The 19,442-nt window shown below is 39.0% G+C and overlaps 2 protein-coding genes across 18 annotated transcripts in view; one reads left to right on the plus strand and one right to left on the minus strand.

Annotated features, from left to right (window-relative positions):
* Positions 1-11,457, minus strand: part of CCDC148 (coiled-coil domain containing 148) — a 242,728-nt gene extending 231,271 nt beyond the window's left edge. For 9 of the 10 annotated variants that reach the window (XR_015723919.1, XR_015723916.1, XR_015723924.1 and 6 more), the window contains exon 1: positions 11,223-11,456. Coding sequence is in view for 4 of the 10 variants with exons in the window: in XM_087860951.1 (XP_087717077.1) it covers positions 11,223-11,247 (25 nt within the window). In the remaining 6 variants the exon portion in view is untranslated. Of the gene's footprint in view, positions 1-11,222 lie in introns of all 10 variants that reach the window. The other variant, XM_087860956.1, reaches the window with a different exon arrangement.
* Positions 11,458-11,866: 409 nt separating this feature from the next.
* Positions 11,867-19,442, plus strand: part of PKP4 (plakophilin 4) — a 236,160-nt gene continuing 228,584 nt past the window's right edge. For 7 of the 8 annotated variants that reach the window (XM_087860912.1, XM_087860933.1, XM_087860920.1 and 4 more), the window contains exon 1: positions 11,867-12,004. The gene's annotated coding sequence lies outside the window, so the exon portion shown is untranslated. Of the gene's footprint in view, positions 12,005-12,984; positions 13,123-19,442 lie in introns of those variants that run through there. The other variant, XM_087860916.1, reaches the window with a different exon arrangement.

Consider the following 19,442-nt stretch of genomic DNA (forward strand, 5'->3'; position numbering starts at 1 on the left):
ATTTGTGGTAAATTTCCTTCAAGAGAATAAAGAAAACAAAGCCAAGATTTAGAATGAGATCATGCAGCATTTCATTTCATATACAAATTAACCTAAGCCCAGAAAAGATCTGAGTATGACTGACAGATTTTACAGATCAATAAACACAGGGCCAGAGAGATCAAATGACTTAGGTCTAAGACACGAAGAAGCACTTAGCACAGGCAAGGCTAGAACCCACCCAGATTTCCTGACTTTGAGCTCAGTGCTCTTCCACCAACTATACCAAACACCCTTTGTCAGCTTTTAAAACACGTGGTGGTCAATAGGTTTTCACTCATTTTCAGCACCATAAAAAATAATTACAGAGCATACGTGTTGAAGATTAAATACAAAATACCTTAAGTTATCTTCTCAATAGTCAAATAGTATTGTAGAAGAGCAGTGTAAAGTAGTCATTTATAAATGCAAGGAAGAGAGTTCTTGGCATAAACTCCTATTTCTTACCTCTAATGTTTTATCCCTATAAAAATTTTTAAATTGAAATTATTTTAGCTTTGAAAAATTAAGTCACACATATAAATATGGCAAAGACTGAAACGTCTAAATCACATCGATTTCTTCTTTACTAGAGAGATTGGAAAGGTTGGATGGAAAAAGAATCTTGGGTGAGAGTTATATAGCTAGTTTTAGTGCTGATTTGTAATCTAATTTTCTTTCCAGCTCAGAAATTCTATAACTTTAGAAAACTGATTGATAATGGAAATAAACATTAGATAAAAATATTATTATAATTTAAGTATATTTGACCCAATGAGATTATGATACACCACCTAACCTAAGTCTATGAGAAAATTATTTATAGTGGTTTCAAAAAGGGAGATTAATAAGTTAATAAAATGCTGAAGATTGTTATCTATGGCATTTCAGACTATGATAATTGATTAAAATTTTTTTTTACCTGTTGAGAAATAGAAGAAAGCAAAAAAGAAAGTTGAAGTAGAAATGAGGAGACCTTTTCTTATATAATCTCTTAGATACCAAAGACCCCTGCATTTATAATCAGATATAGGTACAGTAGTATACTCATACTAAAAGTTCAGAAGTTTACATATTTCACATTTTTTAAGTTTAGAAGTAATGAGTAGTGTTTGTGAGAAAGAAGAAGTATATTATGTCTTATTTTCATTAATGTAGGGGCAGTCAGTGGAAAAATAAATGAGTTTTCCAAAGCCAAATAGTAAATCATTGAAAGCCTAGAGTTTTGAAATCAGGTTTTCTATTGACCGTAGAAATGAATTAATTCTGTGTGGGTGGAATTTTTTTTCTTATCTCAAATTCTCTACTTTATGGCAATTTCCTTGGCTTTCTTTCTACAGTATTTTTGTTATTTAAGTCTCACTTTCACATCCTTTGGCTGTGTCAAAAGAAGAATAATCTTCTCAGTACCACTTGAGACTTCACTGACCTCTCTCAAGGTGGATCACAGTTATGATTAGAGACTCTAATGATGTTAGAAATTCAAATGTGACTTGATCTAACTGATCTTCAAGATGAAGAAAACACCAAAAAATTAGAATGTAGTTTTCCAAAGATTTTTATCTACCACCTGGGGTAGAGAGAAGAGAAAAACTAAAAAACCAACAGAAACAAACCAAACGAGAGGGAAAGAATGTACATTTTATCAAAAGATGTTCTATTAAAAATGAGGTTTCCAACATTCTCAATCACATACCTCTATTACTAAACATAATTATAAATTATTTAAGTGTAATATCAACATCATATAAATTATAAAAACACAAATATAGGACAATCCAAAAGTACAAATAAAGATTGATTGAAATATATAGTATTGGTAATTTTTTAAAAAGATTTATTTATTTGAGGGAGGGAGGGGCAGATGGAGAGAGGGAATCCCAAGCAGACTCCTTGCTGAGCATACAGCCCAATGCCAGTCTTGATCTCATGACTCTGAGATCATGACCCCCGCTGAAACCAAGAGTTGGATGCTCAACCCACTGGGCCACCCAGGTGCCCTTATAGTATTGATAATTTAAATAAATTTTAGTGAGAGTTTTGTGATGGAAAATGTTGCATTACCTTGAAAATCATGGTTTAATACCTGGTCATGGAAGGATTCAAGTTTAAGATCAGTTTATTCCCATACTTGGCTGTAAGGGCTATAAGACTTAAAACAGATAACACAAAAAGATATGGAAGAAATACAAAGTTGGCTTCATGTACTCAATTATGACACTCAATTTCAACTCCAACCAATAGCTATACTAAGGTTGTAATTTAGGCTTTTTCTCTAACAAATTTCTGAATTCCCTATCAATCAGTTTCCCTGCAAGTTTTTTTTTTTTTTTTTCTTTAATGTTTAACAAATGGCATCTCAATCCACTGAAATGCTATTTGGAAGATTTTCAATCACATTAGAAAATTGTTTCCAAATTTACTAAGTGTTCACAAATGAGAGTTTTAACATGATGTGCTTATGTCATTTTTAAAAGTTTTTATTTGTAATAGCTTTATTGAGACATAATTTATATTTCATGAAAATGTATCCATTATAAGCATACAATGTGATTATTTTTAATAAATGTGTAATTGTGCAATCATCACCATTCAGTTCTAGAATATTTCCATCACCTAAAAATGTTCTGTCACAGCCACTTGCATTCAATTTTCCCATCCCAACTCAAGGTAATCACTACTTTGCTTTTTGTCTCTATATTTTTTTCTTTTTTGGAAGTGTCATACAAATTGTATCATATAGCATGTGGCCTTGGGGCACCTGGGTGGCTCAATGAGTTAAGAGTCCCACTCTTGGTTTTGGTTCAGGTCATGGTCTCAGGGTCATGAGATCGAGGCCCTCATCAAGCTGGCTACTCAGCATGAGGAGTCTGCTCGAGATTCTTTCGCCTCTTCCCTCTCCTTCCACTCAAGCTCTGTCTCTAAAATAAGTGCATAAATAAATAAAATCTTTAAAAAAAAAAGTGGCCTTTTATGACTTTTTTCCTCTTGGCGTAATAAGGTTCATCCATGTTGTAGCAAATGTCAATAGTTCGTTGTTTTTATTGTTGAATAGTATTCCATTGTGCCACATTTTATCTAATCATTAGTTGACAGACATTTTGATTATTTTGGTTTTTTCCAACTATGAATAATACTGGTATTATTGATGTAAACATCTTTCTGTGGACATGTGTTTTTATTTCTTGAGTAGACATCTAGAAGTAGAATGGCTGAGTCATATGCTAAGTTTATATTTATATTTTAAAGAAACTATCAAATGGTTTTCCAGAGTGAGTATACCAGTCTGCAATTTATGATAGTTTCAGTTTTCCACATCCTTGTCATCACTTGGTATTACTAATCTTTTGCCTTATACCCATTTTAGTGGTTGTATAATTGTATTGTGGTTTTAATGTCCATTTCCTTTATGATTGAATCATGCTGAGTATCTTTTCCTGTGATGATTAACCATTTGTATAACATTTTGGTGAAATGTCTATCCAAATATTTTGCACATTTTTAAATTGAGTTGCTTGCCTTCTTACTTTTGATGTTTAGAAATTCAATATATATTCTAGATATAAGTCCTTTATCAGATTATGATTAGAAAATATTCTTTCCCCAGGCACCTGGCTGGCTCAGTTAGAAGATAGGTTACTCATGTTCTCAGGGTTAAGTCTGAGGTCCACACTGGGCATACAGATTACTAAAAAAAAAAAAAACTTAAAAAAAAAAGGAAAAAGAAAGTATTCTTTCCCAGTCTATGGCTTATCTTCTCATTTTCTTACTAATGTGTTTTAAAAGACAAACTTGTATTTTTTTTTAAAAAACTTTTATTTTTATTAAGTCCCATTTATCAATTTCTTCTTTTATGGATCATATTCAAGATATCTTTGCCTAAAGCAAAGTCACAGAACTCTTGTACTGTGTTTTCTTCCAGAAGTCTTACAATTTTTTTTAAGACTTTATTTTTAAATAATCTCTGTAACCAACATGGAGCTTGAACCCATGACTCAGAGATCAAGAGTCACAGCCCTTCCAACTGAGCTAGCCAGGTGCCCCAGAAGTCTTATAATTTTAGTTCTTAGGTCTAGGATGCAAACTGAGTAATTTTTCTGTGTGTTGTAAGGTAAGAATATAAGTTCATTATTTTGCATATGGATATCCGACGCATTTCTTGAAGAGATACCCCTTTCCCCACTGAACTACCTTGGCATCTTTGTTGGAAATCAATTGTCCATAAATGTAAGGACTTATTTCTGTACCTCTACTCTATTTCATTGATCTACATGGCTATCATTATGCCAATACTATATTCTATTACTGCAACTTTTTATAAATTTTGAAATCAGATATGGCAATTCTTCCTACTCTGTTGCAATTTTTGTTGTTGTTTATTATTCTTGTTTCTATGTATGTGCATTTTAAAAAGGATTTTATTTATTTATTTGACAGAGGGAGCACAAGCTGGGGGAGCAGCAGAGGGAGTGGAAGAAGCAGACTACCCACTGAGCACGGAGCCCAATGCAGAGCTGGATCCCAGGACTCCGAGGGCATGACCTGAGCCAAAGGGAAACATTTAACCCACTGAGCCACCCAGGCACCCCTGTGTGTGTGTTTTAAGACTGGCTTATCAATTTCTACATAAAGTGGGTGCTGAGATTTTGATAGGGATCACATTGAATCTATAGGTCAGAGATCTTATACTTTACTAAAATATATTCCTAAGTATCATATTCTTTTTCATGTTATGATGAATGGAATTGTTTTCTCAAGTTTATTTTCAAATTGCTAATTGCTAGTATATAAAAATACAACTGATTTTTATGTACCTATCTTATATCTTCTGACCTTGTTAAATTCATTTATTACTTCTAGTATTACTTTTATTGTATATTCTTTAGAATTTTCTATGTATACGATCATGTCATCTGTAAATAAAGACAGTTTTAAATTCCCCTTTCCAATTTATATGCCTTTATTTTTCTTTCCTTATTACAATAGCTAAGGCCTTCAGAACAATGTTGAATAAAAAAGATGTGAGTAGATATCATTTTATTCTCAATCTTAAGGGAAAATATTCAGTCTTTTACCACAAATGCAATGACAGCTACAGGTTTTTCATAGACGCACTCTATCGCATAAAGGAAGTGCCCTTCTGTTGCTAGTTTGTTGGACATTTGTATCATGAATGGGTGTTGTATCTTGTCAATTGCTTTTTCTTCATCTATTTTCATCACGTTTTCCTTGTTTTTAAAAGCTATTAAATGACAGAAAAATATGGCATTTCTTGACTTGTGGTTCCTGACAAGATAATGTACTAGCAGGTGCTGTTAACTTATCTCCCTAGTCGAACCTGAGAGGCAGAGAAATTGTAACCAGTTGTGTGGAAGCCCTGTGATGAGAGTTAGCTGACCTGGTGTGTAAAGGAAACAGGGGTCCAGGAATGGGAAGGGCCAGGTGCCATGATTGGAGGGTAGGATATAAGGAGAGCACTTACATGTGATTTATGTTCTCTCCCCTACTGTTCTAATCAGCTTATTGCCACCTTTATGAAGCAGAAAGATAGTTCTGGAGTTAAGAAACTAATGAAGTCATATTCTCACAAAATTTATTTAAGGAAAATAACTTCAAATCTAGTACTTTATACAACATTTTGGTGTGGTGATCATTTGATGTCCCAGGGTTGGCACTGAGTTTAGAGCTCCTTTACTAATGGAAATTGTTGACTTGCCAAGTGCCCTGCATCTGTCTGACAGCCTTCTTTTGCTTTAGGCTTCACTCTACGCTGGCAACTATATGGAATCCATCAGTCCATACATTCCACCAGTATGTATTAGTATACTTCCAAGATAGATCCATTTATGAGGACTGTCACCTTAATTTTTGACAGATCACTTTTGCTTGATATGGAATTCTCGATCCACAGGTTTTTTTTTTTTTTCTTTCAGCACTTCATATCTGTTCTTCCATTGCTCTCTGGCCTCTTTCATTTCTGATGAGAAGTCAGCTATTAATTTTACTGTGGTTTCCTTGTACATAATAACTCGTTATTCTCTTGTTGCTTCAAAATTTTCTTGTTTTTGTCTTTTAGCAATCTGATGATGATATATCTAGTTTTGATTCTTATGTTCATTCTACTTAGAATTTACTGGGTTTCACTGACCTGCAGATTGAATTTTTTATAAAATTTGGGAAGTTTTAGGTTGCTGCTTCTTCAAATATTTTTTATATACCCTCTATCCCGCCTTTCTTTCTTGTACTCCCAGTTGTCCCACAAGTTTCTGAGGCTCTGTTCATTATTCTTCAAACTTTTTTTTCTTTCTGTTCCTCAGAGTGGGTAGTTTCCATTTCTTTTTTACATTTTCTGTTTCTTTATTGAGAGTCCCTATTTGTTGAGTCATTGTACTTTTAACTTTTAAATGTATTTATAGTAGCTGGTTTGGATCAGTTGTCTACAAAATCCAACAACTGGGCCCACTCAGCATGTCCATTTGCTACCTATTTTTCTGAATTTGGGTTATGCTTTCCTGGTTTTTGCTTTGTTTTGTTTTCCATGTTTCATAATTTTTTGTTGAAAACTGGATTATTTTAGCTAAAATATAGCAATATTGGATCAAGTCTAGTTTTCCTCCTGAAAGGTTTTCTTTAAATTGCTGGAAATTAGACTTCAGAATCTGTTTCCCCTGAGCTGTGTGGTCACTGATATCTCTGGTAAATTTTCCTATCTCATTTTTATTTTTTAACCCGGTTTCTAAAGAATCAGTATACATATGTAAAATAAATATAAATTCTAATTTTTTCTTCCTACACCAGTAGCATGGCAAATGGTTCTACCTTGAAAAAGGAATCATATTGCTCATCTTCTCAAAGTTCTTCTCTTGCTCCCAATTTCACAGGAGGATAACTGAGTTGAAGAATATATGGCTTTGAGGTTAGGTAGTGGGGAGGAATAGACACCACACTAAATAAAGCTCTTTTACCCAACTGAGACTGGCAATATTTGGAACTAGACAGGTCATTTTTTATAGTTTGTTAGACAGTTTTAGACCGTTACTCTTCACAGTGTAAGATCACAATATATGTTCTGATTTTGTTGTCAAATATTTGCTTAACATTGTCATGAAACTCTTTTACTGTAAGAAACAGAGACTCACTAAAGGGAAACCAGGAAAAGAATGTATGTATTGGGGTGACTATAAGAAACAGAAAGCTCATGGAATACTAAAAAATGAAGTGGCTTCATTTTGGCTTCGTGGGGAGAATAGGAGCCCAGAAAACATCAGGGCCAAGACAGCAGTTCTTTCTGGCTCACCTGTTCTTTCAATTCCAAATTTCCTGGAGAAGAATCTAATTGGCACTGTTATAGGTTATGGCCAATGGTCTGCCATGAACTGGTTACATTTGAATCAGGTCTCCCCTGGCTGATACCATGCTAGGCCATGAAACTTGCAGGGCTGCATACTTCAAGGGCTGTAGATATAGGTACTTGAAAACATGTCTATTACACTTACCAGATGTTTGATGCCTTTATTATAAAGTTGTTACATTCTCTTGACTACACTATGTTCCAAAAAACAGAGCAACCTGGATACTTCGGATGAAAAAAAACGTAGGTAACCCTTGTTTACTGCTTGACAAAGCTGAGTTTCAACTGCTTTTCCCAATACACAGAATTTTAGCTCTGAATATGATAACTTCATCCCAAAGCACATGCAGTCAGTGCTTCTCACACTGGTCCCTCCCTCACAGAGGGGTAGGGATAGGTCCTCTTAGAGATAAGATCTAAGGCTTTTCTGTCTTGGGAGGCTGCATGGCAGAAACCTCTCCTCTGCTCTGCCATATGTTATCTCACTTCTCTACACTGAATCTCTAGTCCCATCTTTTTGTAAGTACCTCCCAACATTACTGATTCTACGTTTTCATTGTTGGAAGTCAAATTCTTCCAAGGACTAAAAAAAAGGATTAATGAATGTTGGATTTTCTTAGTGTGGGAGACACTTTAGTAGTCCAAGGCACTATAGAGGATACAGTCATGACTATTACATATACTCCACCTTCCAGGAGAGGAGGCTCACACACAAATAACTACACTGTGGGGTAGAGAGTGCCATAATAAAATACTGACCCCGAAATTACCCTCTCCAGAGGTGTGGGTAAGGTGGGGAAATTTTCAGAAAAGGCTTTAAAGGTAACTATTGGGCTGGGCCTCTAAGGGCAGGGGAGGATTTGCATATTCAGAGAATGGTCTGGATGGATATGGGACACAGTCAGTCCTGAAATCCTGAGCAGAACTATTATTAAGTTTTAGCAGCCATTCCAGTTTATTCCACTGCTCTCTTTCCCCCATTTGCCACCTGCCTCTGTTTTAACATTCCTTCTAAAAACAAACAAAAAAAGCAACTATCAATTAGTGTGTTTTTTGGAATTCTTATATTTACTGCTCCCACCTTCTCCATAGGCTTCCAAGACTGAGAAAGGAGGCAGTGTTTCTCCTCTCCCCCTTTTCCTTGCTGCCTCTGCTATTATTTTCAGGAATACAAATCAATCATTATGAGCTAATATGAAAATAACAAACATTGGAAAGTTACACAGTATTCATAATCATGAAAGGTTCTGATTGACTTCTTTCTGAGATGGTAACTGAAAAAAATCCCTTTGATTTCTGCCGTTTACTTTTTTTCTTGAAGGTGGTGCTCACCAAACCTTTTCAGTCTTTTGAACTTTGCCCTACGTCCCACAGGCAGGCAGCCTAGAGCCCCCTCTTTACACCTCTACTTCCCAGCAGTCAGACCCACCTACCTAGGTGGTTTGACTAGCAGGTTAAATGCTTCCTCTTCTCAAGTTTTTCATTTGCATTTATATGGGACCTCAGAGTGGGAGACAATGGTTTCTACCCTTCACTGGAAATCTGGAATTAAGGCATTGCAATTTGCAAGTAAAAGGCCCTTTTGCAGGAGAGAGCTTTACTGGCAAAACGAGTTAGGATTTTGAGGAAAAAGTGCACAACCTTCAGAATCTTTTCAGTTGTATTCAAGGGCCAGGATATTGAAGGTTAAGAAATAAAAGCTGAAAGAAATTCCCTTCAGACTGTTTTTTGGCGCAAAGAAAAGCCAATAGATGGAGAGGAAAGTAGACTGGAAGAAGGGTGTTTTCACAAAGGGTCAGATATATGTAAGGTGTAGGAAAAAAATTTTTTGGAGGAAAAAACATATGAGCTAAGAGAGAAATTATAATCAATGGAGGATAATCTTGAGGAGGTAAGATGGCCCATGCTTAGGAGTAGAAATGGGGTATGAGTTCAGTCAGGACCGAAGTAAGTGATCAGGTGTGAAAATTGATACTGGGGTTTAGGAGAGTTAAACAGAGAAACCTCACGATGGATCCTCAGTCAAGTATGAGGCAAGATCCCTTACAGAACTGGAAGAAGACAAAGTACAGTGGGGGCTTGAGGAGAGCAGAATAGGACAGGTTTGGGAGAAGTGCCCTGGATAATGTCCCTGGTTAAGTGTCCTGTTTAATCACCCTCCTGATGAGGAAAGGAATTTAGAGGATCAGTGAAGACCCAGCCAAGTCTGGAGAGCATAGACTTTCCTGGAACAAAGTACTTGGTAGTAAAGGAGCAAGTTCAAAAGAAATCTTTCAACTCTGTATAAGAATTACAAAAAATAATTAATAATGTTAAATGGCAACATATTAGGGGACTTTATTCACGGATTTTAGTGACATTTTAATCATTACAAACATGGAATACACAATATCAAAATACCCATCACATGTGATCTGAGGAAAATACAAAAAGAAAAGATTATTGGAGTAAAAAAAAAATTAATTCTTGTTTTCTTCTTTCTATGCTAGCCTAAGGCAAGAAAATAGGAAATGTCAATGTAATTCTTTCCATTAGACACATCTTCTATTCATTCAGTATTATTATTTTTTAAAACCAAATCATTGAGATCTTCTTAGTACATTTAAAATGAGTCATAAAATTTGCATTTTACTTTTTCTATTCTCCAAAAACAAACACACACACGCAAGCCAGAAATGAAAAGCATGATGAGCAAACTTCCATGATAGCAAGGCATGAGACAAGCATGCACTATGGTCCCTCTGTTTCCTTCCCAGTTCTAGAGATATTTAGGAGGAACATTCACATATTCAATGGTTTTGTTCCACAGTTCAACCCTGGATAGGATTACCAACTAAGTTTAAATTTTACCACAAATTGTAAGAGATGTTTTTCCAATCAAGATAACCATATTAACAAGTCTTATCTATTTTTGTAATTTTCGATTATAGTAAGATAAAAACTAACAGCAAAGCATATTATTCAACTTAAAATTCTGGACAGTAGTTAGGCATATGTAGCTTTCACACACATTCATCTGTTTCTCTCAATAAATATTTGTAATTTCCAAAATCCTATCAGCTTTTTCACAAAATACGGTCCCTCCAACTTGAAGGGCAGTAACATAAACATTATCTTCTTACGTCTTACTAACAGGGCAAAATCACCAAAAGAAGAAACCTAAGAACATCAGTGCTATATAATGCTTAAAAGTCTAATATTTTCAGGAAGACCCACTTGAATAGCCAGTATCTAAATATGAAAGTTATTTACAAAAAACAATTGGTATTGACAAATTAGCACAAAGCGACTAAAGGAAAGCAAAGAACTTATTAAAGCTCAAGATTTTTCAATGTACTGATTGCATTTCTCAGTTCATTTCTTTATCAAATTTGAGGTAAACTGGAAAATACCCAGAAAACAACATCTATCAACTGTAATCTATTCTCTTTACTGAGATCACCAGAAGGCATTAAGAATTGTCTTTGTCACCTGTCTTTCCCCACTCTTAGCGGAAACAGCATGCACCTGCCAAGCTCACAGTGCAGAATGTACATACAGGTGGGTCTTTAATAAATATCTTCAATGGTGAGATTAGAGGTTTGCTTGGAGAAGCAGGGAACACATTATCTTATGTGATGACTCAATGACATCCAACACAATATACGTTAGCCTGTTTCCTTACCAAAATATCATTCAAATGAAATACTCTTTGAGGCTCCTTTAGGTAGGGCTGTAAGTTCTTAGACCCAACATTTTGAGGCAAGATCCGCCCCAGGGAAAGGGGAGTGGTTGGACGAAAAACAACACGTAGAATTCAGGTGGATCAGTGACGTCAGGAAGCAGCGAACTAAGGGATAGGACGCAAACTCACCTGGAGTAGCAGAAGCTGCACACATGTCAAAGGTCAAAGGTCAAAGTCTCAGGGGCTCCCAGACGCAGGAAAAGAGAAATGCCCACTCCTAGGTTCTCATGGATTCGAGGTGAGGTGAGGGACAAACCCTACCATGCACAGCTGGGGTTGACAGGAAGCCAAAGCACAAGCTGCCTCAGGTTTCAGAGCCAGCAGTCAGGAATTCCCCTGTACCTCTTCCCTACACCCCCTCCCGCTCCCAAAGCCTGAGACACCTTCAGCCTCACTCCCCACCTTCTTCAGGCCCTCTCGCTCTTAACAGCATCGGTCTCTATGGCGACCTGAAACCGCAGTTTGCATTGGCCGGTTCAATATGAGGGCCGGGCCAATGGGGAGGGCCAGCCTTCTCCTTCCGACCAATGGGGTTGGCGGGGAGCAGGTCCGGGGACGGCGGCGTGCTGACGTTCCCGGGAGCCCGGGGCTGGCTGGGCAGGCGGGCTGGCGGCTGGGCGGGTGGCGGCGGCGGCCTCTGGGCAGTAGAGGGGGCTCCGGGGCTGAGTCCGTGTCGACGCCGGCCGCGGAGGCGGCACCATGGGCACCGGGTAGAGGAGCAAGTTGGCCACCGCCGCCGCCAGGGGTGGTGGGAGAGCCGCTTCGGGGGAGGGGGCGGGTGGGGGAGGGAGGGGCGGGCAGCCGCTTAGCCGCGGCACTTTTTTAATTTTTTCGGGTGCCGCAGCGGCGACCCCCTCGGCGCAGATGTCCCTGATCCCCCGAGCGACGACAGGCGCAGCCTAACCTGGAAAGTAAGTGTGCTAGCTCGCGGGAGGGCGCGAAGACTCCGGCCCCCGAGACCCCCGGCCCTCGCCCCCTCGTGCCCGAGCCCGGATCCCTGTGAGGGGCGCGTGGGGGACGGGCGCCTCCCTCCCGTTACTCTGTCCCCACAGCCTCGCGGCCGCCTCGGCTTTCCTGCCCCGCCTCGTGTTCCTGCCCGCACTCGCCTGCCTGCTCCCCTCCCCCCGGCAGGCGCACAAGTTTCACCCTCCATTTGCTTTTCCCGGCTATTACTCACCCCGGGTCTCCCCTGCACGCCGCGCAGGACCCTCCCCACGTTGGCTTTTTCGGATCCAGAGCCCCCAGCGCAGAACTTCAGCGCCACGCCGAGCCCTCCCGGACGTCTGCCCCGAGGCTCCCCCGCTCCTGTCCGCCTAGCACGCCGCCCCGCGCCCCGAGCACAGTGGGGCTCCCGCCTTCCCCAGCCCTCGGGGCAGTCTGTCCGTCCCTCCAGCCCCAGATCATGCATCGTGGCCCCTCTCCTTCCTCCCACGCCCCTGTTGCCTGCACCGTCTCGCATTTGCCCCTGGAGTCCCGCGCTCCTGCGGGTCCTGCCCACCCCCCTCCGGCCAGTGCGCCCCTCGCTCTTCGCAGCGTATGCTCACGTTCCACCGCTCCCGGTTTCCCAGCCGGGAGCTTCCCCGGCTGCCCTCCTGTGCCGCCGCTTCCCCCTCACCCTGCCAGGAGTTGAAGCGGAGCTGCGCCCCCCCCCCCCCACCCCAGGCGGTTCTGGTGTCCCTGCCCACCGCTGGGGCTGCCTGGTCCTCTCCCCTTTCCCCCCTACCGGGGAAGCGAGGGGTTGAGCGGCGGGGCTGGGATTTGGCTGCGTGTTGGCTGAGTGCGACAAACAGCGAGCGCGGGCAGTGGAGGCGCCGCGGCGGCCGTGGCCGCTCGGGGCGCAGCAGTAGGCAGGTGTGTGTGTCCAGGGGGGGAACGCGCGCCGCGGACTCCTCGGCTGGCGACAGATTGTGCAGGAATGCGAGGAATGCACCAGGGGCATAGTCCACAGGGCCCGCCGCGGCTGCACTAGCGCCTTCCCGGCCCAGCTCTCGCCGCGCAGCCAGAGGTCACCGGAGCATCTTCGAAGCTGGTGAGCCTAGCTCCACTCCTCTTCTCCCCTTGCCTCTCTCCATGCGGCAGAGAGGGAGGCGGAGGGGAAGCGCGGCAATTCTGTTGGGCTTTAGCTAGCCTTTAGCCTGGGTTTTGCTGCATTGGTCTCCAGGACCGTGAATTTGAGGCGGATGGTGGTGTAGCCAAGGTTATTGATCATTGCACAAGGTTCTTGGCAAGTTTGGTTTGCAAGGTTTGAATAGTGCCTGGTTTTTACGAGGGTTTTCTGAAAACCTGCAGGAAAGGTGCCCAAGGTTCTTAGAGTAATGAGCTTGCAGCCAACGCATTTTAGCTCTAACAAAAATGTCTGTTAATGCTCACGGATAGGAATGTACTGCAGGAGGGAACTTGAATGCATCACTTTGCTGTCATAAGAATTGTAATTTTTTTCTCGTCATGCTGGGTTGTGTTTAGACCTCTTATAATACATAATGAATAGAAACAGAGAAGCAGTGTTTGGTCAGCGATGGGACAGATAGAACTGTCTGGTACAGTTAAATTCGGGGCGTGTCAGTTACCATTGGAAGTAACACGGGGACAACACAATCATGTATATTTCAAGATGCAATTTATTAGTTGAGGTCGCAGTTCTTTTTGTTACTGAGTTTGAAAAAAATAAATACAGCCCTCCAACTTTTAAAGAATGGTAATTACAAAATCAGTAATGATTCATATACATTTTTGGTCAAATTTTATTTTCTTTAATGCAGAGAAGCAAATTTTTGACAGACGGTGCTTTTCTTGAATTGGGCTTAGATTCTTTTATTTTAAAAGGGGAAATAGAAGACTGCTTCTCTTTTTGAATGCAGTATATTGCTATAGAAGTATCTTTTCTGTTGCCTGTGAAGCAGTTATGGAAATGGTAACATGAAAACGAGAACAACTGATGTCCAAAATAAGGTTTCTGGTTGTTGAAAAGCATACTATGTGTGCCTTTGTTTGACACAGTTTGTTTTGGAGGTTGAGTTTACTATGAGCCTCTCCACACTTGGTTATTTTTGTATCAGATTCAGGAAAATAATAAGTTGATTGGCTCAGCTGCCTTCCAGTACCTACTTTGTGTGGATCAAATGCATTGAGAAGTATAAGATGAGAACCTTTTAGTTAAGGACTAGAAAGGAAAAATAGAAGAAAACAAAACAAAACAACTTTGTGCTGGGAAAGGTTGTGTCTTTTGCCTACTACATTGTTTTTCAGGTATATCCTTAATCTGTAGATCTTCTAATTTACAGGTTTGACTCTAAATTATAGTTTGTAACACTGTATAGGATATTGGAGGTGTTCATAAATGCCAACAGGAAACTTGTTATGTAACAGTATCACATTACTTCAGAGTGTGGCACCTGCTTATTTGATTTGATATGAAGATTAGAAAGTAAAAGCACATTCAGTTTCTCTGCTAGGTTAGAAATTGAAATAACTGGTTCAAGTGTATAGATAATGTATATACATGATTGTGCAAATAGTTTTACCTGCTTCAAGTGAAGGTAGGCTTTCAGTTAGAAATATATTCTGGTTGTTATAGATATTTGAAGAGACGTTTCAAAACTAGTAATCATTCACAACCAATAACAAACTGTGTTTTGACCAAAGTATATTCCCTCACCAACCCCCACTATTATATAAGGAGAAGGTGCAGCATTTCATATATTTTATGTCATACTGAAGATTCTAAATTTTGGGACTAAGTGTCCAGTTATCTTAATTCTTACCTATGCTGTTTTTGAAGGGAGATAGTGGAGCAGGGTAGTAGTGATGATGGAAAGCATAAGAGAAGGTAAGCAGAAGGTAGGAGCAGCTGGCATTCATCCAGGGGGGAAAATGTTAATGCTGCATTTACAAGCTGAATAAGCCAAATCTGCCTCTGTAATTCTGATACATTTTGACTTAAAAAACTACTCTCAGACGCAGTTTAATAAAAACTTCAGCAATTGTATGACCTTGAGTATTTGAATTAAGTCTATATTAAGTCAGAATTGCAGGGTTTTTTCTTTTCTGTACAAAGTGGGAAAATAAATTTAAAACTTTTACATTCACTTAATTAAAAAATCCAGTTATTGCCAATTTTAAAATTGAATTATTTCCTGTTGTTGGCCAAGAATTGATTTAAATAGAGAATTTTCTTATCCTGGATGATGGGAATCACTTGAGAAGTCCAGTCTCACTGGACTGCCTTGAAATATTAAGATATTTTGAGAATGGTCTCTCATGTTTTTTTTTTCCTATTTCAATCATGAGGTAAATCCTAATTTGCTTAATTCTAAAATGGATCATAATAATGAAGTCATATCTTCATTATTAACTGGAAGATAAAGTAGAGGTTATTCTAGGATTATTCTAGGGCATAAACATTCATGGATTGTTTGTCACTTTGGGAAGTTGCCTTCACGCCTTCGGTGTACTGGGAGATAATTACTTCTTCAATGTGTTAAACGGTTTTGTAGTGCCTTTCCTGCACTGAAGGGGGAAGAAGAATCTGGTACAGGACACCAGTGGACTGATTATTATGTTTGGAAAATTAGTTAACTATTTCATGCCCAAACTGTAACTACAAATAGCTGCAGAGAGAGAGAGAGAGAACAAGGAAGTAAAACTTTACGCATAACTGGATGTAAGGCTTCGTAATCTGCCAGTAAGTGGTGATACCTGTCAGCAGGTCAATTTGATGCCCAGCTGTAAGAAATAATAGGTTTTGTTGTTTTTTTTAGATAAGGAGATGAGGCCCTAGGTTGGTCACAAAGAGCAATAATTCATGTGCTTGCTGGTTTCACTTGAGAAGTTGTATGGCTTTCAAATATTGTTTACATTATCACTTTAATAATTCAGTGGAATTATCTTGATCTTTTGGGGGCTATGTTATCATAACTAATTGAGGGTATTACATGATGGTGCTCTTCATTTGTTGCAGGCATGCCATTCGTCATTGTTCTAAGTTTTTTCTTTTTAGAATTTAGATTTACTTTTATTTGGTACGCTAATAAATGTTAGCTACAGTCCTGATCATTTTATTATTCATAGTCTTGATAATATAGTTTATTGTGACTAATACATAATGATTCACTGCAGAGGATAAAATGTCATTAGAGATTGGATTGTAAATTTTTACTACTATAAAATATATAAATTAAAATATGGAAGTGTCTGAATTATTTTAAGTCACGTCATTGTGAAACATTTTTCTTGAACTGAATAATGCTTGCCTATTGGGTAGATGCCAGTCCCTATAGGCAGATATTATATCATATAGCCCTGATAAAGTCCAGAACTCCTAAATGAAGGGTGGTGAGGGAGGGGGCAAGTGAATCAATAACCTTCTTTCTTCAACAGCCAAGGCATGTTTGGCTTCTAAAATTATTGTCTGTGTTAAATATAAATTTCGGGAGTTGTAAATATCCAAGGGAGTTTATTCTGTTCTTCCCTAATCTGGATCCCGTTCCTTACCTCCCTCCGCTCCAACACACACACACCACCACCCAATGGATCTGGCTGCTTGGAGAGGCAGAGAAAGCCCCTTTTCAGGGGCCACTTAATATAGAAGTTGGTGCCTAGTGTTCCAAGTCGAATTTAGAGTGGATGTGAGTTTTTGTCATAAAAGTGGCTTTATGTATGAAACTTAGGTAAAATGTGTAGTTGAAGAGGGGTTATTGGAGTACTGTGAAGGCTTTGGGGCCTGGCCTGGAACTTGGAATACTGTTTTTCATAGACACCCACAACTGACTTACAAATAGACTTAAAACACTGGGTAAGTGGTGTCTGAAATTCTGGTCCATTGTAAGCTCTCTCTTAAATTGCAAACATGAGGGGGAGGTGAAAAGCACCCTACTCCAGAAATTAGCTGATCTAAATCTATGGGGACAAACCATTTAAAACATTTGGGTTTATAGCTTCCTCCTCTTGAAAATGTAGGGTTTGGATTGCATTGATCTAAGATACATTTCAGCTCAAGGTTTCCAAAGTCCTCAGTGTTTTTTGTTTTTTAAGAAAAGGTTTCCTAAGCATTCGTTTATATAATCAGTCTTGTTTCTCTTCCAGCAAATCATAGCAACAAGATAGTTGGGGTTCTCTTTTGAGACTTTTGAATCTCCATCATGCTCATCTTAAATTGTTACTGTTTTGTTTTTCCTTTTTTAACAATGTCATTTTGGGAAACGAGGGGAAGGATTAAAGCATATAATGTGTTCAGGGTCTTGGCTGTCTGCCTCCACCCCTCATCCAGGATTAACCATGGTAGTTTTGGCCAGAAAAAGTCCTTGGGTTTTCACCTTGACATGGAGTGAAATACATAAAAAGTGTCTTGAAGGCAGTGAGTGAGGTGTCTGGTTAGTAGCCAGACTGTCATAGTTCAGTTATGTTTGCTAGGTGTGTGACTTGGTAAATTATATAATCTCTGTGGATCTCATTTCACTCATTTGTAAAACAGAATGATAAAAATATCCACCTCAAATGGTTGTTGTGAGGAAAGCATTTCAAGCTCCGGGGCAGCTCTTAATACATTTAAGTCATTGTTCTTATATTGTGGTACATAATGATACTTTTTTTTTTAAGCTTTATTTATTTATTATTAGAGAGTGGCAAGGAGTGGTGAGGGAGAGGAAGAGAGAGAATCTCAAGCAGACTCCCCACTAAGCACAGAACCTAAGGCAGGGCTCAATCCCAGGATCCTAAGGTCATCATCTGAGCCTAAAGGAAGAGTCAAACCCTCAGCTGACTGAACCATCTAGGTGCTCCTTAATGATACTTTCTGTAGCATCTACTATATATTGGGCAAATTGTTGTCTTGCTTTCTATGATCTTAGTCAACATGATTATGAATCTAAACAAAATACTTCAGGGAAGAAATAAACTACTAAAGAGAAATTATGAGCTTGATAGTTTGTAAGAGATTGCCCATAAGGAAGAGACTCCAGCAAAATAAATCAAAGAAGGGCCTTTTTTAAAATAGGGAAGTTAATACTTTTTTTTTTTAGGTAGGCAGTATGTAGAGGCGCGTAAAACACTGCTAAACCAACGCATGTAAGAGATTTGGTTAAACATTCCTTAATAAACTGTTATGTTTAAAAGGTAAAGACTGATAGTATTATATTGCAGGGGTCAGAGTGGAAACCTTGAAAAATGTAAAATACCTTTTAAATAAGTATATAACTATCGCATTTATAATTCTAAATAGTAGTCATTTTATACAATGTCCTTGGCTAGTCAATACATGAAGAAAGTGCTAGTGTTAATCATTTATGGACTAATTTGCAGCTTGTAAATTAACTTTTTAAGCTGCCTTTTCTGTCCAGAATTGATCACACTTGAAATTGGCAGGAAACTGCCAAAGCAAGAAGGACTGGAAGAGAAGTTTGGAAGATACTTGATGTAATAAACCAACAGACAGTCGTTTAAGAGATATGGAGCAGCTCTAGTTCTAGACCTGGCTGTACTACTAAGCTGTGTGTGTTCCATGAGTGAGTCATTTAATTTAACTCCTGGGCTCTAGCTTTCTCGTGTGTAAAATGAGGGAGTTGGACTAGATGCTCTCTAGAGCTCTAGTACTTCTATTTCACTCTTCTTAGAACATTACACATTCTCATTCCATTTCATTTTTCCCTCAGCAAAAATGAAGACTGTCTTTGTAAGAACTTATTACAATTTACTCTTTGGGATAAGAGGAGAAACTTGAAGTTGTATACCTGAAATGCTCAGCTCATAAAAATATGTGTTGTAGCTATTTGACAGATATTTGACTCCATACTGGCTGAGTTAGTAGCTGACCTCTTGGATTCGTTTGTTAAGTCAGTCCCCTCTGCACTTTTGAGGCTTAACCCCTAATTGAGACTAAATTTTCTGGAAGTTGGATAGAAACAGAAGGGGATTTAGATAGTGGTTAGAGGGGACCAGTCTTGTTAAAATGAGAAAAACCCACTTACCATTTGCTTTGGTTTGATTTGTTCTCAAAAAAATTAACTAAGACAAGGTTGTTCCTCTGAAAGCATCTTGCTTTTCCATGAATACTTTATGTGCCTAAGAACTCACTAATTCATATCTCATTAAAGAATATAGGTAACTTTCATTTAGTTCTAATCTTTGCATATAGACAACATACCAGTGTTCAGAAACTGGTGGATTTCAACAGAGTGATATTGTACTTGAATTTGTGCTCTTGGGTTTGTTTTGTTTTGTTTTTAAACAACAACTCCATTGAGGAGAGCTTCTAGTAGATCCTGCCCCCCTACAAAGGGGAAAAAAAAATCCTTATAGAAGTTATATATGTATACACCCATAAATAGTAGTTTAATATTGAAATTGACTGTTTTC

This window comes from Ursus americanus, chromosome 1 (genome assembly GCF_024610735.1).
Source record: "Ursus americanus isolate L20-20 chromosome 1, mUrsAme1.1.p, whole genome shotgun sequence".
Taxonomy (NCBI): Eukaryota; Metazoa; Chordata; class Mammalia; order Carnivora; family Ursidae; genus Ursus; species Ursus americanus.